The sequence below is a fragment of the Ovis canadensis genome, chromosome 9 (assembly GCF_042477335.2).
Source record: "Ovis canadensis isolate MfBH-ARS-UI-01 breed Bighorn chromosome 9, ARS-UI_OviCan_v2, whole genome shotgun sequence".
NCBI lineage: Eukaryota > Metazoa > Chordata > Mammalia > Artiodactyla > Bovidae > Ovis > Ovis canadensis.
Genome location: NC_091253.1, coordinates 31817462 through 31843115, shown reverse-complemented (window position 1 = coordinate 31843115; position 25654 = coordinate 31817462). Strand labels below are relative to the sequence as shown.

Below are 25654 nucleotides of genomic sequence, written 5' to 3'. Positions count from 1 at the left end.
ACTGAGGGGGAGAATATAACAGCACAAAATAGAAGCCTCCAAAGTAACACAGGAAACCTCCCAGAACACAGGACAATAAGACAACGCAGTTTAAATAAGGGATACAGGTGAAGTGACATGGAAGATCAATCTAGTAGGAGGTTCTACGAGATTAAAGGAGGTTCTAGGGGAGGTCAGAGGAACTAGGTGATGGACAGGCCTGTTGCCTTGATTGTGGTGATGGTTTCACGTGTGTGTGCATAGGGCCAAACTCAACAAACAGTATACATTAAACATGTGCAGATTTCTGTACAGCAATTAAACCTCAATAGAGTTATTTAAGAAGAAGGAACCACTGGGTTCCAAAGAACACCAATGAGGAAGTTGACAAGAAAACCCACAAAATGGGAGAATATGTCAACAAATCATTTATTTAACTGGACTCTAGCATTCAAAACATAAAAATGAGTCTTCGAACAACAAATAACTTGGTTACAAAGTGGGCAAAGATTTTGAATAAAGATTTCTCCAAGGAAGACACACAAATGGCCAATAAGCGTATTTTTAAAAATGCCCAAACTCATTAGTCATTCAGTTCAGTTCAGTTCAGTCACTCAGTCATGTCCGACTCTTTGCGACCCCATGAATCGCAGCACGCCAGGCCTCCCTGTCCATCACCATCTCCCGGAGTTTCAGACTCACATCCATCGAGTCCGTGATGCCATCCAGCCATCTTATCCTGGGTCGTCCCCTTCTCCTCCTGCCCCCAATCTCTCCCAGCATCAGAGTCTTTTCCAATGAGTTAGTTCTTCGCATGAGGTGTCCAAAGTACTGGAGTTTCAGCTTTAGCATCATTCCCTCCAAAGAAATCCCAGGGCTGATCTCCTTCAGAATGGACTGGTTGGATCTCCTTGCAGTCCAAGGGACCCTCAAGAGTCTTCTCCAACACCACAGTTCAAATGTATCAATTCTTTGGCGCTCAGCCTTCTTCACAGTCCAACTCTCACATCCATACATGACCACAGGAAAAACCATAGCCTTGACTAGATGGACCTTAGTCGGTAAAGTAACGTCTCTGCTTTTGAATATACTATCTAGGTTGGTCATAACTTTTCTTCCAAGGAGTAAGCATCTTTTAATTTCATGGCTGCAGTCACCACCTGCAGTGATTTTGGAGCCCCCCAAAATAAAGTCCGACACTGTTTCCACTGTTTCCCCATCTATTTCCCATGAAGCGATGGGACCAGATGCCACGATCTTCGTTTTCTGAATGTTGAGTTTTAAGCCAACTTTTTCACTCTCCTGTTTCACTTTCATCAAGAGGCTTTTTAGTTCCTCTTCACTTTCTGCCATAAGGGTGGGGTCATCTGCATATCTGAGGTTATTGATATTTCTCCCAGCAATCTTGATTCCAGCTTGTGTTTCTTCCAGTCCAGCGTTTCTCATGATGTACTCTGCATAGAAGTTAAATAAGCAGGGTGACAATATACAGCCTTGACGTACTCCTTTTCCTATTTGGAACCAGTCTGTTGTTCCATGTCCAGTTCTAACTGTTGCTTCCTGACCTGCATACAGATTCCTCAAGAGGGAGGTTAGGTGGTCTGGTATTCCCATCTCTTTCAGAATTGTCCACAGTTTATTGTGATCCACACAGTCAAAGGCTTTGGCATGTCAATAAAGCAGAAATAGATGTTTTTCTGGAACTCTCTTGCTTTTTCCATGATGGAGCAGATGTTGGCAATTTGATCTCTGGTTCCTCTGCCTTTTCTAAAACCAGCTTGAACATCAGGGAGTTCACGGTTCACGTATTGCTGAAGCCCGGCTTGGAGAATTTTTAGCATTATTTTACTAGCATGTGAGATGAATGCAATTGTGCGGTAGTTTGAGCATTCTTTTGCATTGCCTTTCTTTGGAATTGGAATGAAAACTGACCTTTTCCAGTCCTGTGGCCACTGCTGAGTTTTCCAAATTTGCTGGCATATTGAGTGCAGCACTTTCCCAACATCATCTTTCAGAATTTGAAATAGCTCAACTGGAATGCCATCACCTCCACTGGCTTTGTTTGTAGTGATGCTTTCTAAGGCCCACTTGACTTCACATTCCCAGATGCCTGGCTCTAGATTAGTGATCACATCATCATGATTATCTGGGTCGTGAAGATCTTTTTTGTACAGTTCTTCCGTGTATTCTTGCCACCTCTTCTAATATCTTCTGCTTCTGTTAGGTCCAGACCATTTCTGTCCTTTATCGAGCCCATCTTTGCATGAAATGTTCCCTTGGTATGTCTAATTTTCTTGAAGAGATCTCTAGTCTTTCCCATTCTGTTCTTTTCCTCTGTTTCTTTGCATTGATCGCTGAAGAAGGCTTTCTTATCTCTTCTTGCTATTCTCTGGAACTCTGCATTCAGATGCTTATATCTTTCCTTTTCTCCTTTGCTTTTTGTCTCTCTTCTTTTCACAGCCATTTGTAAGGCCTCCCCAGACAGCCATTTTGCTTTTTTGCATTTCTTTTCCATGGGGATGGTCTTGATCCCTGTCTCCTGTACAATGTCACAAACCTCATTCCATAGTTAATCAGGCACTCTATCTATCAGATCTAGACCATTAAATCTATTTCTCACTTCCACTGTATAATCATAAGGGATTTGATTTAGGTCATACCTGAATGGTCTAGCGGTTTTCCCTACTTTCTTCAAGTTAAGTCTGAATTTGGCAATAAGAAGTTCATGTTCTGAGCCACAGTCAGCTCCCAGTCTTGTTTTCGTTGACTGTATAGAGCTTTGCCATCTTTGGCTGCAAAGAATATAATCAATCTGATTTCAGTGTTGACCATCTGGTGATGTACATGTGTAGAGTCTTCTCTTGTGTTGTTGGAAGAGGGTGTTTGCTATGACCAGTGCATTTTCTTGGCAACACTCTATTAGTCTTTGCCCTGCTTCATTCCACATTCCAAGGCCAAATTTGCCTGTTACTCCAGGTGTTTCTTGACTTCCTACTTTTGCATTCCAGTCCCCTATAATGAAAAGGACATCTTTTTTGGGTGTTAGTTCTAAAAGATCTTGTAGGTCTTCAAAAAACCATTCAACTTCAGTTTCTTCAGCGTTACTGGTTGGGGCATAGACTTGGATAACTGTGATATTGAATGGTTTGCCTTGGAGACAAACAGAGATCATTCTGTTGTTTTTGAGATTGCATCCAAGTACTGCATTTCAGACTCTTTTGTTGACCATGATGGCTACTCCATTTCTTCTGAGGGATTCCTGCCCACAGTAGTAGATGTAATGGTCATCTGAGTTAAATTCACCCATTCCAGTACATTTTAGTTCGCTGATTCCTAGGTGAATGCAAATCAGAACCACAATGAGATACCACTTCACATCCACTAGAATGGCTACTACAAAAATAAATAAATAGAAACAGAAAATGACAAGTTTTCATCAGGATGTAGAGAAACTGGAGCTCTCATAAATTGCTAGTGGGAATGGCAAATGGTGTGATTGCTTTGGAAAACATTTGGCAGTTCCTGAAAATAGAATTAAGCACAGAGTTACCATGTGACCCAGCAATTCCATGCCCTGATATACTAAATTAATAGAAAACATATGCTTATGCAAAAACTCGTACGTTAATGTTCACAGAGGCTATACTCATAATAACCGAACAGTGGACACAACTCAAATATGCATCAGCTAATGAACAGGGTAAACAAAATGAGGTGTATACATATTGGAATATTATTGAATATCATTATTATTACTTGGAATATTATTATCATTATTAGAATATTATTCAGCCCTTAAAAGGATTAAGTACTGAGGCATCCTAAAACATGGATGGACCCTGGCCACATTAGGCTAAGAAGTCAGAAGACCAAATACTGTCCACATATTGCTTGATTCCACTTACAGGACATGTTCAGGATGGGAAAATCTATGGAGACAGAAAGCAGATGAGGGGTTGTTAGGGGCTGGGATAGGAAGTGAATGGCTAGTGAATGCTAATGAATATGGGAATTTCTTTGAGGGTGATAAAAGTGTTTCAGAATTAGATAGTGATGATGGGTCCACAACCTCACAAATATACTAAAAATCACTGAATCGTGTATTTTCAGACAGTGAATTTTATGTTGTTGTTCAACCGCTAAGTCATGTCTGACTCTGTGACCCCATAGACTGTTACATAAATTATATCTCAAATTTCAATGTACTAAGTGATCCAAATATTTCCATTTAGAAACATTTACATGATAAATCTAAAGTACATTAGAGAGATTAAATGGAAAGAATGAAATTATTATACTTAGAACTTTTATGGAATATATTTGTATTTAGAAATCATAAAGAAGAAGGAAAAAGACTGATAAATTGGAGTATACCCATTTAAAAATAAGACTTCTGAACAATACCAGCATCTTGACTGAAACAAAAGTAGCAGACTCAAGAGAAAAGATTTATAACATATATAATAAGGTATTAATATCTGGAATGTATAAGAGCATATGAAGAAAATCAGTACCAAAAATGGCCAAAAGTTATGAAAGTTATTCACAGAAGAAAAAATATAAATATTCAATAAATATCTGAAAGGTTATATGGAAGATCAATAATAATAAGTGAGGTACAAATTTTAAAATTTGCTAGAGAACAATGTCTTCCGATCATTAAGAAAAGACTGCTTATACAAAGCATTAGTGAAGCTGGGGGGAAAATGGGTATTCACATTGCCCACCAGTACAAGTGGAAATCAATGCAACCTTTTTGGAGAACAATATTTTCCAAAACTATGCATGTTAAAACCAAGGCATTCTATTTCTAAGAATCTACCCTAGAAAAAATTTTACACATGTACACAGAGTGCAATGCAGAAAGATGCTCATTGCAGCCAAGCTGTTAGAGCAAAACGCTGGAACCACCCACGTGTCCATCCGCAGATCGACGGTTGGATAACTCGATCTACAATCCTTCCGTTACCCAGGCCTGCCCACCTTCCCTGGATATCAGAAACACAAGGCAATTTCATGGAAGAAATTCATTGTGAAAACAATATTCATAGTATGATCCCGTTGATACAAAGCAAAATGTAGGAAAATCACCTTCTATACACCAGAGGGTTAATACCACTGACTCGGGGAAGGAAGCTGGGTTAGGAAGGGGCCAAAGCGACTTCCACGTTTGAATTTATGTATCTTACTATCGTCCAGCGAGAATGACAAATATAAGACTGTTTAAGTCTAATTTTAAATATCAATTTTAATTACTAATACATTATTGGAATAAAGTTCTTACCTTCCAGGTTTTCAATTTTTTCAATGTTGTTTAAAGCTAAATTCAAATATTCAAGTTTCTTGAGTTTGCTAACATTTTCTGAAACACACAAATAATGGAATTAGTTAACCTTCAAGATAAAAGACATTTTTACATAATCTGTTTTGAAAATGACAACGAGAATCTAAGAATCACTATGGTTATCCAAAATCGTGTTGCTTTCCCAAACCTGTATCTGTATATCAGACATGGTTGGTTGCCTACTCAGCATCCATTTCTCCCTCTGTTTTTCCTGAGGGAACCCAGTTCTGCTCACGTCTCTACCCAGCCCTAACTCTGGGGTTAGGCTTAACCAAGCAGGCCAAGTGCATGGCAATCCCATGTTCCTTGGTGGTGACAGCTCAGGAGCCCAGGCTTAAGTCAACCTGCCCAGGGCAGTCTCCTGGCAACTGAGGTACAGAAGAGGGCGTGCACACCCTGTACTCCTGATCAGATGAGAAGGAATGGCCTATATTTCATGCTTGTGAATTTCCTTTCTCTTTTTACTGTGTGTTTGCTCAGTCACTCAGTCTTGTCTGACTCTTTGCAACCCTTTGGACTGTGGCCTGCCAGGTTCTTCTGTCCATGGGATTTTTCAGGCGAGAATGGAAACACTATCTTTACTGGCTCACAGTCATCTTGCAAAGCTGAAGGAATCAGCTGTAGGATGAAGCCCACAGTGGCTGGTGCAGCAGAGAGGACGAACCGACCAACCAACCCTGGAGACTGGACTGTCTCTAGACTTAACAGTTGGGTTAAAGGATAGAGTTCCTCATTGCTATGTCAGTTTGAGTTGTGTTTCCCTTTGCCTGAAGTCAAAATCATTCTGATATAGGATTATGGTTTTAAATAAATATGTAAGCCCATATAGGCAAAGCAAAAGCATAAATAAGTCAAGGAATCTCTTGAGGGTGGGGGCCTTTAAAAACAGCTTAAATAGTACCATAGCTTACACTGCTGAGTGCTTATTACAAGCCATACAATTTTCTAAGCATTCTGCATATTATCTCATTTAATCTTCCTAATAGCCCTATGAAGTAAAAACTACTCTTGTCTCCCTTATACAAATGAGAACATCAAGGTACAGAAAATTAATCCAGTTATTCAAGGTTAAGTAGCAGAGCCAGGAAATCTGACTGCAGAGCCTGGCACTAAATCATTACATTGCACTTTTAAAGGAGAGTCCTTTTAAGACGACAGGAATACAGAAAATCCTGCTAAGAAACATGCATCAGGGCAGGCTCATTCAACACTTCCTCTGCACCATTTTCCAGGGATATTATGACAGTCAACTATGATGATTTATAACCATCACCTTTATCATCAATAATATTCATCTAAAATTTATAAATATCACATATTTGTTCCCATAGACCTGAGAATAAAATTCACCTCTCCGAGCCTCAGTTTACTCATTTTTTTAAATGAGGATTTTTGAACAAAAAACTTCTCTCAGCAATTATACCATCCTAAGTGATACTGATGCTGACAAGAGTTTCAAACCAATATCCGAGTATTTGATCGTCAGAGATTTGTAGAGCTCTAGAGCAAGAGAGTTCCAGAAAAACATCTATTTCTGCTTTATTGACATGCCAAAGCTTCTGACTGTGTGGATCACAATAAACTGTGGAAAATTCTGAAAGAAATAGGAATACCAGGCCACCTGATCTGCCTCTTGAGAAACCTATATGCAGGTCAGGAAGCAATAGTTAGAACTGGACATGGAACAACAGACTGGTTCCAAATAGGAAAAGGAGTACGTCAAGGCTGTATACTGTCACCCTGCTTATTTAACTTATATGCAGAGTACATCATGAGAAACGCTGGGCTGGAAGAAGCACAAGCTGGAATCAAGATTGCTGGGAGAAATATCAAGAACCTCAGATATGCAGATGACACCACCCTTATGGCAGAAAGTGAAGAGGAACTAAAAAGCCTCTTGAGGAAAGTGAAAGAGGAGAGTGAAAGGATTGGCTTAAAGCTCAACATTCAGAAAACGAAGATCATGGCATCTGGTCCCATCACTTCATGGCAAACAGATGGGGAAACAGTGGAAACAGTGTCAGACTTTATTTTGGGGGGCTCCAAAATCACTGCAGATGGTGACTGTAGCAATGAAATTAAAAGATGCTTACTCCTTGGAAGGAAAGCTATGACCAACCTAGACAGCATATTGAAAAGCTGGGACATTACTTTGCCAACAAAGGTCCATCTAGTCAAGGCTATGGTTTTTCCAGTGGTCATGCATGGATGTGAGAGTTTGACTGTGAAGAAAGCTGAGTGCTGAAGAATTGATGCTTTTGAACTGTGGTGTTGGAGAAGACTCTTGAGAGTCCCTTGGACTTCAAGAAGACCCAACCAGTCCATCCTAAAGGAGATCAGTCCTGGGTGTTCACTGGAAGGACTGATGCTGAAGCTGAAACTCAAATAATTTGGCCACCTCATGCAAAGAGTTGACTCATTGGAAAAGACCCTGATGCTGGGAGGGATTGCGGGCAGGAGGAGAAGGGGACAACAGAGGATGAGATGGTTGGATGGCATCACCGACTCAATGGAAATAAGTTTGAGTGAACTCCAGGAGTTGGTGATGGACTGGAAGGCCTGGCATGCTGCGATTCATGCGGACACAAAGAGTCGGAGACGACTGAGCAAATGAACTGAACTGAACTGAACTGAGGTGCCAAACATTGTAATAGAGTCCATACCCCAAACAGAAATACATAAAGTTATCATTGTTAAAACTGCACAATAAAGTACCTTTCCTTCTCCATTTTTGTTATATGTATAACCCTCTAAATGCTAAACTGTATAACCTCTGAATGCTAACTGGTAGAAGAAAAGTTAAGATTTGTTTTGTAAGGGTTTCCTAGATTAAATTAAATCAAGGACAATGGGCCAAACTGATCAGAAAAAAAAAGAAACACCCTCCCCCCCAAACACACACACACATCTCTATAAGGAAAAATATACAGAGCTTCCTGAGTGCCTGGAACAGGGGGTTACTGTTCTAGGCCAAACCATCCTGGGATCAGTTCCCACCCAAAGGCTTTATACAACCAGACCTACAAATCCATCCCCAGGAGCTGACTGTGGCTCAGATCGTGAACTCCTTATTGCCAAATTCAGACTAAATGGAAGAAAGTAGGGACAACCACCACTAGACCATTCATGTATGATCTAAATCAAATCCCTTATGACTATATAGTGGAAGTGACAAATAGATTCAAAGGATTAGATCTGAAAGACAGAGTACCTGAGGAACTATGAACAGAAGTTCTTAGGATTGTACAAGAGGTAGTGATTAAAACCATCCCCAAGAAGAAGAAATGCAAAAAGGCAAAACGGTTGTCTGAGGAGGTCTTACAAATAGCTGAGAAAAGAAGAGAAGCGCAAGGCAAAGGAGAAAAGGAAAGATATACCGATCTGAATGCAGAGTTCCAAAGAATAGCAAGGAGAGATTAAAAAAGCCTTCCTCAGTGATCAATGCAAAGAAGTAGGGGAAAACAATAGAATGGGAAGGACTAGAGATCTCTTCAAGAAAATTAGAGATACCAAGGGAACATTTCATGCACAGATGGGCTCAATAAAGGAAAGAAACGGAATGGACTTAACAGAAGCAGAAGATATTAAGAAGAGATGGCAAGAATTCAAAGAAGAACTGTACAAAAAAGATCTTCACGACCCAGATAATCATGATGGTATGATCACTCACCCAGAGCCAGACATCCTGGAGTCCAAAGTCAAGTGGGTCTTAAGAAGCATCACTACAAACAAAGCTAGTACAGTGATGGAATTCCAGCTGAGCCATTTCAAGTCCTAAAAAATGATGCTGTGAAAGTGCTACACTCAACATGCCAGGAGATTCGGAAAACACAGCAGTGGCCACAGGACTACAAAAGATCACTTCTCAATCCAGTCCCAAAGAAGGCAATGCCAAAGAATGTTCAAACCACTGCACAATTGCACTCATCGCACACGCTAGCAAAGTCATGCTCAAAATTCTCTAAGTGAGGCTTCAACAGTATGTGAACCAAGAACTTCCAGATGTTCAAGCTGGATTTAGAAAAGTCAGAGGAACCAGAGATCAAATTGCCAACATCCACTGGATCATAGAAAAAGCAAGAAAATTCCAGAAAAAGATCTACTTCTGTTTCATTGACTATGCTAAAGCCTTTGAGTGTGTGGATCACAACAAACTGTGGAAAATTCTTCAAGAGATGGGAATACAAGACCACCTGACCTGCTCCTGAGAAATCTGTATGCAGGTCAGGAAGCAACAGTTAGAATTGGACATGGAACAATGGACTGGTTCCAAATTGAGAAAGGGGTACATCAAGGCTGTCACCTTGCTTATTTAACTTATATGCGGAGTTCAGTTCAGTTCAGCTCAGTTGCTCAGTTGTGTCTGACTCTTTGTGACCCCATGGACTGCAGCACGCTAGGCCTCCCTGTCCATCCCCAACTCCCAGAGTTTATCCAAACTCATGTCCATTAAGTCAGTGATGCCATCCAACCATCTCATCCTTTGTCGTCCCCTTCTCCTCCTACCCTCAATCTTTCCCAGCATCAGGGTCTTTTCCAATGAGTCAGCTGTTCGCATCAGGTGGCCAATGTACTGGAGTTTCAGCTTCTACATCAGTCCTTCCAATGAACACTCAGGACTGATCTCCTTTAGGATGGACTGGTTGAATCTCCTTGCAGTCCAAGGGACTCTCGAGAGTCTTCTCCAACACTACAGTTCAAAAGCATCAATTCTTTGGTGTTCAGCTTTCCTTATAGTCCAACTCTCACATGACTACTAGAAAAACCATAGCCTTGAACTTTGCTGGCAAAGTAATGCTTATTTAACTTATATGCAGAGTACATCATGAGAAATGCTGGGCTGGACGAAGCACAAGCTGGAATCAAGAATGCAGGGAGAAATATCAATAACCTCAGATATGCAGATGACGCCACCCTTATGGAAGAAAGCAAGGAGGAACTAAAGAGTCTCTTGATGAAAGTGAAAGAGGAGAGTGAAAAAGTTGGCTTAAAACTCAACATTCAAAAAACGAAGATCATGGCATCTGGTCCCATCACTTCATGGCAAATAGATGGGGAAACGGTAGAAACAGTGGCAGACTTTATTTTCTTGGACTCCAAAATCACTGCAGATGGTGACTGCAGCCATGAAATTAAAAGAAGCTTGCTCCTTGGAAGTAAAGTTATGACCAACCTAGATAGCATATTAAAAAGCAGAGACATACTTCACTGACAAAGATCCATATAGTCAAAACTATGGTTTTTCCAGTAGTCATGTGTGGATGTGAGAGTTGGACCATAAGGAAAGCTGAGCACTGAAGAACTGATGCTTTTGAACTGTGGTGTTGGAGAAGACTCTCGAGAGTCCCTTAGACTTCCAGATTCAACCAGTTGATTCTAAAAGAAATCAGTCCTGAATATTCATTGGAAGGACTGATGGTGAAGCTGAAACTTCAATACTTTGGCCACCAGATGCGAAGAACTGACTCACTGGAAAAGACCCTGACTCGGGAAAGTCTGAAGGCAGGAGGAGAAGGGGATGACAGAGGATGAAATGGCTGGATGGCATCACCCACTGGATGGACATGAGTCTGAGCAAACTCCGCGAGTTGGTGATGGACAGGGAAGCTTGGTGTGCTGCAGTCCATGGGGTCACAAAGAATCAGACATGACTGAGTGACTGAACTGAACAAACCCACCCCCTAGTTCAGGCCGCCCTGAGCCTTTCAACTTCTGGCCAGGCCTGAGGCTCATGGAGATTCTGGGAGTGCATCCTCTCAGGCTCTGAGTCAGTAAGTCTGGGGTGAGGCCCTGGCCCCATTTTACCAGACCCCGGACAGTCCTCAGGTGACCCCTGGAGTCACACCAAGCAGAACCTACCCCCGACCCCAGCGCCAGCCCGTCTGGAGCTCCCCGGGAAGAACAGAGCTTCAGCAAAGGTAAGTGTTTTGCAAACTGCTCCCTCTAGGGCCCAAGAGCACGTCTGAATCCTCCAGAAACAGTTTTACTTGCTAAATAAGCACCTAAACGCCTGTGGGTGGAGTTGTGCTGAAAAATCCCATTATTAGGATTTAAAAGCGTGTTTAATTTAAGAATACTTTGGAAGCAAAAATTCAAGCTTTCTCACAGCTCTGAAAAGGACTGAAATACTATGCTGCTAATTAGTAATTGTGACGGACCAGCTGTGGAGATGAAGATTTCGGGAGCTCTTAGAGAGGCGCAATTAGGACAACTTTCTAATGCCCTCATGATAAAAGCGGGTGGTTTTCTGTACCAGCCTCTTTAATGGGACAATGTGCCAGAGTTTCTAATTTCTGGTAAAGTACAAGATGCCGAAAATAAGTATCTGAAGGAATATAATGAATTTTAATAAACCTTCAAAAAGTATGCAAATTCTAGACTTTTTGTTTCCCTAGAGCCCATTTTTGGTTATCCAGTAAGCTTCAGGCGACTAACTACATCACCAGAGCTTCTAACCAAAGTGATGCTACCACTGGGGGCCAGGCATTTCTTTCCTGTGGGTGGTGGGGGGCGGGGGCAGGGCACAGAGCTAGGCACATTGTTCCATTCAGCTCTGATACCACACACGTCTGTGTGTCAGATGCTGTTGGCCCCTTTTACAGATTCAAGACTAAGACACGGATCAACAGTTAACCGACTTGCCCAATGGCACAGTTTTCTTAGTGGCAGAGGCAGGGTTTGAACCTGGATCTATGTGCTCATACCACTAAGCTTCTCTGTGGCTTTTCTGAGGGTTGGGGGCTTCCATGTGGCAGGACCCGCCCCCCCATTAGTGGGACTCCACAGGCTTCTCTTCTCTCTGCTCCCTTAACTCATTCTTCCGAGGGGTGGGGGTGGCAGTTGGATGTGGAGGGCCGACTCGCCTGATGGGAGCAGGAACTGGGCACGCCAGTCCCACTCTCTCCTGGGTCTGGGGTCTCCACCCCCTCCTGCCACAAATCACCGTAGGGAAGCCTGCAGTGGTCGAGTTCTGCATGCAGCTGGGTGGTGCATGTTTAATTCTGGGGGCACTGCAAGAGTAAGCCATACTCTCCAGAGTTTTTGCTAGTTATATTGCCGATTTTGGGTTCTTCATCTACCTGTTCATTTTCACCTCTCATTTCATTCCAAACTGGAGCAGCAAACAGGGCTGTCATTGTGAACCCCTCTCAGTACCCAATCCTGAGCACGATACCTGGCTCACGTACTTTCTCGATACATACAGTAGACCTAGCTATCCCAGGCTGGGATCTGACAAGGATTTACTCAGCTCTCACATAATCCTTTCAGGTTCATGACAAATGCCTGGATTTGACACTTTTTAAAAATCAGGTTTTAAAGGAACAGGTCAACTAATGTGTTCCCAGCCATCAACGGGTCCTCCTGACTCCTCGATGGAGATCCCCGGGGCAAAGGAGACGGACCGGACACAGAAAGGCTCGGGGAACCAGTTCCATCAACAACCACTGAGAGATGGTTGCGTCTATTCCTCCATGCAATTCTCTTTCTTCCTCTAAGAAATAACACTGCATTTGCCAATATTCTGCCATTCAAAATGTTAACGAAACCATGAGAACAAAGTCCTGAAGACTTACCAATTTTCCCGATGAGGTTATTTTGAAGATAGAGGATTTTTAAATCCCGGCACCACTTGTCAATGTGCTCTAGTCTTTCTATTTCTTGCTGATGCAAGGAGAGTTCCTCCAGGGAAAAAATTACACAGTCATTGTGCTCGGCATTCCGTCTAATGAGATCTTCTGTGACTGAAAGAAAATGCGTTACATATTACATCTCCATCCCCATTAATATTAAGCTGTTAATGCACTGGTTTTTCCTTGCAGTGAGATGTGAATTCTCCAGGCCCAAGTCATTTTCCCGAAGGAAAGAGATCAGAGAAGTGCTGCCTCCTGTTGGGAGCTTTTATGACACTAGTGTAACTTGGAAGAAAGAGGGATCACATCAAACTAGGTGAGACCCACTAAGTAATCCAAGACAGACGCATGGCACGGCTGACAGAGGGCAGAAACAGGAAAGCATCTCCATTCAATAGCCGCAACCATTCTGTAAGGAAAGGTTCACTCACTCATTCATTCATTCACCTGCTATTTATTTAACTAGAGTGGAAGAGACAGAAGAGAAATAACCGCAGATTTTACAGGGCAATCTTATAAAGCAACTGCCACTGTTTCCAGGAGGAATGAAAGAAGCTGATCGCAGAGGGAGGGCTTGCCAGAGCTCCACTCCCCTCTGACAAGAGTGACGCATAGCACTGTGCTGGCCTGATGCCACAGGCCAGGAACATATGATGAGGCCACGGTACCAAGGGACTGGAGACAACACTTGTGTCCACAGTTGCAGCCAAGAACAGGATTCGAGTCCTCTTTACAGTTGGCTTGTAAAAACTTTGGGTTGGCCAAAAAGTTTGTTCAGCTTTTTCTGCAACATGGAAAACCCAAACGAACTTCCTGGCCAACCCAATATATAATAAAAACAAGGAGGCAATCACAATGGAGAATACCTGTACTTTAAAAAAAAAACTATGAGTTCATTTGAACCCTCACATTTTAGGTGGAATGTAGAAATAATCACATCCGTCCCACAATACAATAAAGATTACCCTCTTGCCATTTACAGGGTGCCAAGAGTTGCCCTAAATGCTTCACGTGTATGAACATGTGAGTAGGGACCGTTGCTATCTACATTTGTTAGATGATGACTTGAGACTCAGAGAGTTTAAGTGACTTGCCCAGGGTCCAGCTATTATAGTAAGTGCTACAGCCAAGTGACCGTGTGCTCTGAACCACCATGCTCCACTGCCCCAAGTGTGAGCAAAAAAGAGCCTCTTAAAAGGTCTCAGGCTTCCTGAACACACAAGCTTCTCTAGTGGGGACAGAGCTCTCCAGTTGCCCCTCTTCTGTGTCACATCCTTATAAGTGAAGTCTGCTTTTTTTAAACAATGTGAAAACATGTACGAACTCCATCATTTGTATGCAGTTAGCTGAACGCCCTGCTACATCCGGTGGTGAGAGGTGGGGTTGCGTGTAATGACGGTTCTTTGGAAGAAAGACGAGGGCAATGCAGAGGCTGAGAGATTCAAATACCATACCTGGGAGATGTGCCTGCTATTCTAGGCTTTTTGGCTCAGCTAACAGCAGAGATGGGTTTCCCAGGTGGCGCAGTGGTAAAGAGCTTGTCTGCCAAGCAGGAGACATAGGTCCGATCCCTGGGTTGGGAAGATCCCCTGGAGAAGGAAATGGCAAAACCCACTCCAATATTCTTGCCTAGGAAATCCCATGGACAGAGGAGCCTGGTGGGCTATAGTCCACGGGGTTGCAAAGAGTCGGACACGACTCAGCAACTCAGCATGCAACAGCAGAGCTGGCTGCAAGCTAGGTCCTGGAAGGGGAAAGGCCAGAGAGGCGGGTAGGAGGCCAAAGGGGCAGCCTCTGCAGCCCTGCTCTCCGGGATCCCTACTGGGGGCTGCACTCTGCCATCTCTGGACACCACTGCTGTCATTAAAATGGCTTAAAAAGACCGCTCTAGTCAAGGAAAAGAAAGACAATACATGTTCTGAAAACCAAATTTTTAAGAGAAGGGAGTTAAAACTACTCTCCCCACCTCCCACTACCAAAGTTGGTTGTAACAGCTGGAATCAACTGGGGACAAATGGGGGCAGCCAAGTTGAGGACACATCAAAGCTGCTGTGTAAAGTCGACCATATTACCTGCCTCTGTAGTTGATCTCCCAGAATGCTCTTCACAAGGATGCAACATGGATTGAGGGGCTGGGATGACACTACCAATGTTACATCAGCTAACTTGATGAAACACGGAAGTGATGCACTGTGATGATACAGACAGACTCTCGATGACTAATGGTGTGTATGTGACTTAAATGACACAAATCCATGGGGCAGGAAGTGGACTTTTAAGGCCTTGCAGCCATTAGACCTGGACTCAATGGGCCAAGAGGCCGAGCCCTTCCAGAACCCGTGCCCTCCCCTGCAGACCATTGCCCCCGGGCGGAGCAAGGAAATCCTCTGCCTCCAAGTCCTACACTGGCTGCTTCTTCAGGCCACACCATCGGGCACGCACTCCTTCACTCAGAGGTGTCCGAGGAATGGCTGCTTTCTAGGGACACGGATGGCTTGGAAGTGTTGGCTGGAGTGTCTGCCCTCATACCTCGGCAGGAAGGACCAGGTTAGAGCTAGGGATGGGAGGAGGAGGGAGGTGGGGGCAAGGGAGCTGGCACAGAGTCCAACGAGCTTGGGAAACTTATACTGAATGTGGCCTTCTGGGTTGTTATGAAGGTATATTCGTCAACAAAAGAAGATGCATTTTATTTAGCAGTTTGATGTATAACTTGATACATGTGCCTCCACTTATATTCCTGCCCCAGTTCCCCAGCTGCCCTGGCTGAAGGCTTGGCTGGGTACCTAGCTTGAAGACACAGCCTAACTTGAACCCTGCAAGAGCTGTCATCCAAGGATATGGTTAAGGTGAATGTGTGCAGGGCATTCAGATTGCATCTGGTGAAGCCTCGCCTGGCCTCTGGCCTGAGGCAGCTACACCAGCATCTGCACAGGCCAGTGGGGCCTCCTGGGGATATGAAAGGTGTCACAGGTTTCTCCTGCTCTACAGTTGTGCAGGCTTTTCTGATCTGTCCAACCCTGGAGACTTGCTGGTCCCTCCAAGTGCTGACTGAGTTCCCACTGATGTCGAATGTCCTTCCTGTGTTCTCTTGCTGCCCGTGTCTTAAAAATCTAAGAGATCCTTTTTATTATGCTATTATGTGTGTGAATGGGATCATTTGTGTGCAATTATCAAATCCTCCCTTTCAGAGGCATGTAGATATTAGGAAGGAATTATCTTGATTCGTATCTCCTAATCATGAGAATTAAGACGATAAAAATCACTCCTAGTTGAAAGCGGTGTGGAGGGGTGGAGGAGTTGGCATAAATAACAAATTTATACACACACACACACACACACACACGGGAGAGGAGGGGCTAAGGTTCATTCAGCACACTGGGGAGTTTTGCCCAAAGGCAACAATTATACACAACTAGTACACGACTGAGCGACTTCACTTTCACTTTTCACTTTCATGCATTGGAGAAGGAAATGGCAACCCACTCCAGTATTCTTGCCTGGAGAATCCCAGGGGTGGGGGAGCCTGGTGGGCTGCTGTCTATGGGGTCACACAGAGTCGGACACGACTGAACTGACTTAGCAGCAGCAGTATAGATGAAAAGAAAATGGAGAATCACAGAGGAAGACGGAACTGTGAAGGTCTGGAGTTTCCCAGCAGCCCTTTTCTGAACTTCTCTACATTAAGCAAACCGCTGTGCAGCATACTATTTCAGAGTGCTCAGGAAATTGTTCCACAATACCGCCTCACCTGTAATGGCAAACATCAGTACAAAAACCAGGGTCCCCGAGAAGCAATGTGTCAGAGTATCTACCTGGTGCATGGAGATTATAGTGCTTCAGACTTTTAAAGGAGAAAACATTTTGCAGTTTTATGTACAGTTTAGACCAAATATTCTTTAACTACAAGCAGTACTATGTACCTTTAGAAAGCCCTACTCCAAATAACATAGCCCTGCATTTATGATAAATCACTTGAGGCACTTAAAAAGGCTTTGGAAGCATTAATGCGTCCCCATAAGACTATCTCAAGACAGATGGTAATACAATGCCTATTTCTGGGAGACAGTGAAGGACAGGGAAGCCTGGTGTGCTGCAATCCATGGGGTCACAGAGTCGGGTACGACTTAGTGCCTGAACAACAATAATCATATGGTATAGGAGAACATGCCAAGGCACTTACTATATAAAACACTGCTTTCACTTCCTTTTGGGGGGAAATTCAAATAGCAAAATACAGGACTCAGATAGACACGGAGAAGTATCTCACCTATAGAAGGCCGTAACCAATATCTGAATGAGCAGTTGATGAAGGATACTGACAGTTATAACCACAGATTCATACTCATCTCCCTAAAAGAAAACAGTTTAATGGAAACTGATGCAGAGGCTTCTTTTCAATTCCTTAATATGACTGGGTTCTCGATACCTCGAGAGAGCATCCATGAAAAGACCCTACAGGGTGGGGGCAGGGCAGAGGGCAGGAGGAGAGGTTTCCAGGACTATCAGAGGTTGTCACGCTGTGTTTGCTATGGCAGAGCTTTTCTAGAACAAGGTTCTAGAAACTCACAAAGGCAACAATGCAGTGTTTGTCCTTCAGGCTTTGTATCATGTTTTGTAAACAACTCACACTTTCTTGCCAGGGTAGAGTAAAATCAGTAATGTACGCCTAAGGCAGATTCTGCAGAATTTTTAAACATCTTGAAAAACCAGTGGACACACACATGAAACAGAGATTTAACATAAATACATAGAAAGGGGTTGTTGCTGTTGTTCAGTCTCTCAGTCATATCCGTCTCTTTGCAAATCCATGGACGTAGTCCAACAGGCTCCTCTGTCCTGGGAGAGGAGATGGGATTTCCCAGGCAAGCATACTGGAGTGCATTGCCATTTCCTTCCCCAGGGGATATTCCTGACCTAGAGACCGAATCCATCTCCTGCATTAGCAGGTGGATTCTTAATCACTCAGCCACCGAGGAAACCCAAATGAAGGGGTCACAAATAGGTAAAGATTTCATCTTGTAGCATCTAAACTTTTTTTCTTTTCTTGTTTTCCATGGAAATTCTTAGAAACAGGATTTCTCAGTCACTTGCCCTGCCTCTTCTCACTGACTCAGGGTTATCTGAGCGTTGGTGGTCACAGGGATCCCACCACACAGTTAGGGGCACCGACAGTTACAAACACGGACAGAGTGTACGGGGCAAGGACAGAAGGATCCAGAAAGTACCGTGAGTTCAAAGGAGGGAGTGACCCACGCTACTGAGCGACAGAAGAAGGTCAAACAGGGCACTATGGAGGAGAAGCCGGGGCTGAATCCTGGAACGCGAGCAGACATTTGCCAGATGCACCAGTAAGGAAAGCGCACCGCAGGCCGTGACAGACGCCGTGAGGCCCAGCTCCCTGCTTCTGGCCTGAAGATGACTTCCTGCTGCTGGGAGGGCAGCCCTCAACTGCCCACCTTCTTTGAAGTTACCCCAGCTGCAGAGACATCTTAACCAAAATCATGCCCCTCTTCCCAGGAAAGCCTGATTGATGTGGGGCTATAAAGGCCCAGCCCTCTCACCCCAACTTGGGAAAAACCAGAGGTCCAAGTTCAGAGCTCCTTCCACAAGCTCCAGGCTGGTTAGCTAAGGCCTTTGTTAAGATGCATCCCAACCTGATTTCCCTCTCTGCCGGACCTGGCTTTCTTGTCCAATGACACTTCCTCATACGCTTCCTGCACACTAGCCTCCACTGAGAAGTCTGACTCCTGGGGAACCCAACCTGGAAGAGTGGATACCGCAAGTGGTACACAAGAGCAGCCGCTGCCTTACACAGAGCACTCAGCGCCTGTTCCCCACTGACAGCAACCTCACATGGCAGAAGGTGCAAGCCAGTCCCTGGGCCCTCTTTCCTAAGGACCATCAGCCCAATACGAGGGTTCTGTGCTTGTGACCTAATCACCTCCCAAAGGCGTCACCTCCTAATAACATCACCTTGAGGGTCAAGGTTTCGAATTGATACTTTTACAAATTTCAGTGGGAAACAAACATTCAGTCTCCTGCAAATGGATACTAGTGGAAGGGAACACACTGATAAGAGTGATGCAATCAGGCATTAGAGAAACACAGGGGAAATTGTAACTTAAAGGAAGATTGTATTGGGGTGGCTACCACTGGAAATACAATTGACAAGGTAAGGCTGAGAGTGACAACCGAACATTAAAAGCTAATTGTGAACACCAGACTACTATATTGGTAGCAAATAAAGAGGTTTTCTCCCTGAAAGTGAAGGACAGAGAGAGCTGAGAACCAGGCCAGGGACTGAATCACTAGAGAAGCAAGCCTTCAGGTTCCAGACACGCTGGGGTCACAGGCACAGGATTTAGCCTCCAGCCTATGATAACTAAAGACCAAGACAAAATATAGGAAAATAATGTTGTTTTTTAAAACTTGTCATTGAGAAGTCGAAAAGAAAAAAAGTATTTTGAACAGAATATAATGTGAAAAAAATAACCAGTGTATCAAAATCCGTGGGGTACAGCTAAAACATAACTTGGAAGAGATTTATAGCACTAAATGCCTATAGCAAGAAAGAAAAGAGGTCCCAAATACCCGCTTCCTGTTTGAGAAACAGATCTCAAGATGACAGAGACGCTGGAATGAGCACACGAGCACCTCCAAGCAGCTGTGCTGGTTTCCTACAGCTGCGGTAACAAATTACCACCAACTTAGCTGTTGACAGTTCTGCAGGTCAGAAGTCAGATATGGGTCTCGCCTGCCTGATATCGGGGTGTCAGGGAGATTACATTCCTTTCTGGAGGTTCCAGGGGAGGACCCGTTTTCTCGCTTATTTGAGTTGTTGGCGGAATTTGGTTCCTTATAGTAATAGGACTGAGTTCCTCATTTTATTGCTGATTCTCAGCTGAAAGCCCCCCAGATTATAGCAACTTCAGCAGCTCAGAAGTTTCTGCCTCCCCAGCTCAAGAAGTTCGCTTGAATTCTATCTCCCTTTACCGCAGCAGGAAAGTGCCTCTAGACAGAAAACTGGGGTAACAATGGGGCACAACTTTTGCATTTCCCTTCTCGCAAGGCGCACAATTATGTCCCCCCGATTGTTCTTGAAAACAGCTACCTTATTCATGTTGCCCAATTTCACAGTTGTTTACAGAGGAAGGTTAACTCCAATATCACTTACTCTATCAGCATCCCTAAAATGCCTCATATTTATGACTAAGCACTTTAACCAAGTTTTTCCAATGGCTTGTCTCAAGAGATCTTCTGTGGTACTTATTTCAGACTGTTACTGGGAGGATTAAGTGTCCTATGCAGGTAAAGCATTCAGCAGGGTTTATGGAACACTCTCCAAGGAGGACTGGATAAAGACAAATTATGCACAAATTTAAATCTTCAAGTGCGCTGTCTGAGCAATTTCACTGTGACCACTCATATAAACTTAAATGAATATAATAGTCAAACCATTTTAATTTTCTTAAGGCAGAGAACATGCGCCAAACCATTCCTCTTTCAGTTACATTAATGAAAAATTACAGAAAGGAAATAGTGTTCTAGCCGTAAAGCAATATATTGTCAAATAAATTAAGTTAAAAACAAGGTTAAGCAAATCAGCACAGTCTTTAGTACACAGTTCAGTCTGAAAATTAAATTAGGTCTTCCATAAAAAATAAGGGCTTCCGTAATAGCTCAACTGGTAACGAACCCGCCTGCAATGCAGGAGATCCCAGTTTGATTCCTGGGTCAGGAAGATCTGCTGGAGAAAGGATAGGCTACCCACTCCAGTATTCTTGGGCTTCCCTTGTGGCTTAACTGGTAAAGAATCTACTTGCAATGTGGGAGACCTGGGTTTGATCCCTGGGTTGGTAAGATCTTCTGGAGAAGGGAATGGCTACCCATTCCAGAATTCTGGACTGGAGAATTCCACGGACTGTATAGTCCATGGGGTCACAAAGAGTCGGACATGACTAAGGGCTTTTCACTCACTCCATAAAAAATAAAACAAACTAAAAATTCTCTGTTTATCCATAATTGTTTTTTCTTATTTCTGAAACTTTGTTTATGTGCTTAGTATGTAAAGCCCAAGAATTGATGCTTTTGAACCGTGGTGTTGGAGAAGACTCTTGAGAGTCCCTTGGACTGCAAGGAGATCCGACCCATCCATCCTGCAGAATATCAGTCCTGAATATTCATTGGAAGGACTGATGTTGAAGCTGAAACTCCAATCCTTTGGCCACTTGATGCAAAGAACTGACTCATTTGAAAAGATCCTGATGCTGGGAAAGACTGAAGGTGAGAGGAGAAGGGGACGATAGAGGATGAGATGGTTGGATGGCATCACCGACTCAGTGGACACGAGTTTAAGTAAACTCTGGGACTTGGTTACAGACAAGGGAGGCCTTGCATGCTGCACAGTCCATGGGGTCGCAAAGAGCTGGACACAACTGAGTGACTGAACTGAACTGACTGATGTAAATCTATGCAATTTCTTTAAAGGATGCTTTTCTTGGAAGCCCATCTTTCATCAAAAAGCTTTTTCTGGTGTAGCTAAAATGTTTATAAAAAGCATTTCTCAGTTATTCATAGGTGTGTGATGAACTAGCCATATGATATCAACAACATATCTCAGCTTGCAATTGGGTCTTTCCCGGTAGTCCAGTGCTTAAGACTGAGCTTCCAGTGCAGGCTGCTTGGGTTCAATCCCTGGGAAACTAAGAGCCTACATGCTGTTGCTGCCGCTGCTGCTGCTAAGTCACTTCAGTCGTGTCCGACTCTGTGCAACCCCATAGACAGCAGCCCACCAGGCTCCCCCTTCCCTGGGATTCTCTAGGCAAGAACACTGGAGTGGATTGCCATTTCCTCTCCAATGCATGAAAGGGAAAAGTGAAAGTGAAGTCACTCAGTCGTGTCCGACTCTTCGAGACGCCATGGACTGTATGTAGCCCACCAGGCTCCTCCATCCATGGGATTTTCCAGGCAAGAGTACTGGAGTGGGGTGCCATTGCCTTCTCCGCCTACATGCTGCTAGGTGTGGTGAAAAAAAAAATAGAGCTTGAAATTAATGGTAAACAATACTGTCCACCAAATGAATTAGGACTTAAAAGTAGGAAACACGATTTAAAGGATTTGTTATAAGCAGCTGATGAAGTCTACAATATAACAGCCAATGCATTAGAAGGATGATTCTAATTGGAGTTTCCTGTTTAAGGTGAACTGAGAAGAATTAATGTAAAACTGATTTTTCCTCTACGTGCCTTTAAGAAAATGCAGACACTATGAAAGGCCACTGAACTGGACCTCAAATTGAATGCTAACATCACATAACAAGTATAAAGTTTGAGACCAGATGCTTAAACCTGCTGCATAACAGAGTCCATCTATATAGTTTTAAAGATGGTGTGAACTAGAGACCACTGAGCTTCCTTCCAGCAATAACATCCTACGGCTTTGAGGGTACTTAACTTGAAAACGAAGATCATGGCATCCAGTCCCATCACTTCATGGGAAATAGATGGGGAAACAGTGGAAACAGTGTCAGACTTTATTTTGGGGGGCTCCAAAATCTCTGCAGATGGTGATTGCAGCCATGAAATTAAAAGATGCTTACTCCTTGGAAGAAAAGTTATGACCAACCTAAACAGTATATTCAAAAGCAGACTAAGGTCCGTCTAGTCAAGGCTATGATTTTTCCTGTGGTCATGTATGGATGTGAGAGCTGGACTGTGAAGAAGGCTGAGCGCCGAAGAATTGATGCTTTTGAACTGTGGTGTTGGAGAAGACTCTTGAGGGTCCCTTGGACTGCAAGGAGATCCAACCAGTCCATTCTGAAGGAGATCAGCCCTGGGATTTCTTTGGAAGGAATGATGCCAAAGCTGAAACTCCAGTACTTTGGCCACCTCATGTGAAGAGTTGACTCATTGGAAAAGACTCTGATGCTGGGAGGGATTGGGGGCAGGAGGAGAAGGGGACGACAGAGGATGAGATGGCTGGATGGCATCACTGACTCGATGGACGTGAGTCTGAGTGCACTCTGGGAGTTGGTGATGGACAGGGAGGCCTCGCGGGCTGCGATTCATGGGGTCGCAAAGAGTCGGACACGACTGAGTGACTGAACTGAACTGAACTGAACTGAACTGAACTGAACTGAGCTTCCCCTGGCAAATGCACACACAGATTACATCTTAGAGACTAGCCACACTAATTTGATAGTCACAGTAATATCAACACAAAATGAATTCAATATTAAGAAAGAAGTTCTTTTTTCTCTAAGTCATAATTTGTACTGGATTAAAAGTGCAGAGAGGCACTAATTCTTTCATTTTCCCCCACCCACTGCTCCCAGGCTTGACCTTGATCTCTCTGGGCAGACATCAACACTAAAAGTAGTTTTTTTGACTTTCAACATGAGAGCTCACACCATGGCCTCTCTTTTCCTCACCAGACCTTCCCTTACTCTCAGCAGACAGTGTAGTCACAGATTAAAGAAAGCCAGCTCTGTTCAGGTTCACATCCCAGATACATTGCTGACTGTGTGACAATCGGCAGGTTGCTTAACCTCTCTGTTCTTCAGATTCCTCAACTGCAAAATGGAGGTTGTGTCTGTCTCACAAGATTTTTGTGAGAACTCAAGGGGTTAACACAGGGATACCACTCAGAACACTGCCTAGAAGGCAGCAAGAACACGACAATCGTAAGCCCTTATTACCATCTTTTCTCGGAAGCTCAAGTTTTTTCTTCTGATGTAGAGAGTTCAGAACCGTGAAAAGAGCAGTAAAAGCCAAGGGTCTTGTATCTTAGTGTTTTATTCCATCGTGACTGATATTTTAAAATAAGTGTTGGCTTTCTTCCTCAAAGGGAGAAGCTCCAAGAAGGCTGGCCCACCTCTTTTGTTCACCACTGCACCCTCAACATCCGACAGGAGGCGTGTCAGTGTTAGTTGCTCAGTCGTGTCCGACTCTTTGTGACCCCATGGACTGTACCCCGCCAGGCTCTGGTGTCCACGGAATTCTCCTGGCAAGAATACTGGAGTGGGTTGCCATTTCCTTACTCCAGGGGATCTTCCTGATCCAGGGATCAAACCCAGGTCTCCCACATCGCAGGCAGATTTTTTTTTACCGTCTGAGCCACAGGGTAGGAACTCCAGTATGAGTCTGATATGTTAATGATTTAACAAATGAAAGTGGACAGGATTCAAAGGCAGAGGGCAAAGGATAATGCACAGAAAAGTAACAAATATTGATAAGCAAAAAAGAAAACCGTGGGATGGGGATAAGGGAAGGGAGAGGAAATAACACTCAAGATTTGGGACAGTGTAAACATTTAAAATCACCATCCCCTTTCCACCACCAGACTGTCAGCTCTTGCAGGGAAAATACCCCACCATCTACCACAGTCTCTTGATTTAGAAGTATTCACTATGACACTCCTACAGTAAGTGATAAATTCAGGGTAAATGTATAAAAGTGTAATTTGGAAAGGTCAAAGATAGTGTCAGTATTGGAATAGTTCAACATTAAATCATTGGTACAACCTAAAATATATAAGTAACTGCTAATTCTGCCACTTCACAGTCTCTTGGTATATTCATAATCATATTTACAACGCTGACTGTATACAGATACTATTACCGTCTTCATTTTGGAGGTGAGGAAGTCTCACAGCTGGTGGCAGGAAGGTGGACGAGGTAAGGCTCTGGGGTCGGGTCCCTCAACCACGAGGCTACACTTTGCTCCCAGTGTGGCTCAGAGACAGCGACTAGCCCACTGCAGGCAAGGGGACGCGCGGGCGTGTCTGACGCCAAGACGCTTAGACTTTCCACGAGCCCTTCCATCAAGTGCCATGCCTTTCTCCCCCAGCCCCACGCCTGCCCCACTTTACAGATCGGGAACCTGGGTCTCGCCGGGGCCAAGCAGCCCAGTCAGTCGGCGCAGGGCCGGCCCCAGCCGGGTCTGCAGAGGGCCAAGGGCCGGAGGGGCTGGGGTCCGCGGGCAGAAGGGGCGTCGAGGGTCCCGAGAGGCCCGGGACGATGCCTAGAATGGGGACGATCGAGGGAGGAAGATGGGAGGGGGCGCTTACTCCGTCCCATGTCGCCCCTCGAGGGTCTCGGGGGGCTCCACCAGGCCCGGGAAGCTCCACCAGGACCCGCCAAGACTCCCCGGCCACCTCGGTCTCTCCTCCGCGCGTCCGCACCTGGGAGCCATGGCAACGGGGACTCTACGGAGGCCGCGCGGGACCAGGCGGGGCCGCGTTTCCCGACTCTGGAGGGGCTGGGAGGAGGGTCTACCCCAGAGAAGATCAGGGTGCCCCATAGCCCAGACCTAGTCCTCCTCCACGGCCCCAGCCTCTATCTCGGCAGACTGCTTCCCTGACCCCAGATCAGCTGGCCGAACTAAACACAGAACCACAGGACGCTCTGTTTCCTGAGGGGAGCTGCCTCCTGAGTCCCCTTAGCCTGTCCTTTGCTCTTTTCTCTTCGTATTTGATTTAAGGCCTTCCACACTGGAATCGGCCCACACTCCCGTTTCCCAAGGTGTGACCTTAAACTTCCCTAACCCTAATTTCCACCTGTTAGGTAAGTACTGATAATAACCTCCAAGGATCATTGTGAAGCTTAATGAAATAATTTAAGTGAATGAAAGACACTTAAAAAACAAACAAACAGCGGACTCGGTGTTTAGGGGATCAAGCAGGCTACCCAAGAAAGGTGCCC

General features: G+C 44.3%; 1 protein-coding gene across 9 annotated transcripts in view; it reads right to left on the bottom strand.

Annotated features, from left to right (window-relative positions):
• DNAAF11 (dynein axonemal assembly factor 11) overlaps nucleotides 1-25154 on the bottom strand; it is a 73705-nt gene extending 48551 nt beyond the window's left edge. For all 9 annotated transcript variants that reach the window (XM_069599872.1, XM_069599874.1, XM_069599873.1 and 6 more), the window contains exons 1-3: nucleotides 25021-25154; nucleotides 12898-13065; nucleotides 5264-5341 (exon numbers count right to left, since the gene is read on the bottom strand). In XM_069599872.1, the coding sequence (XP_069455973.1) occupies nucleotides 5264-5341; nucleotides 12898-13065; nucleotides 25021-25030 (256 nt within the window). In that variant the 5' untranslated portion in view covers nucleotides 25031-25154. The remainder of the gene's footprint in view (nucleotides 1-5263; nucleotides 5342-12897; nucleotides 13066-25020) is intronic.
• Nucleotides 25155-25654: the final 500 nt, after the last annotated feature.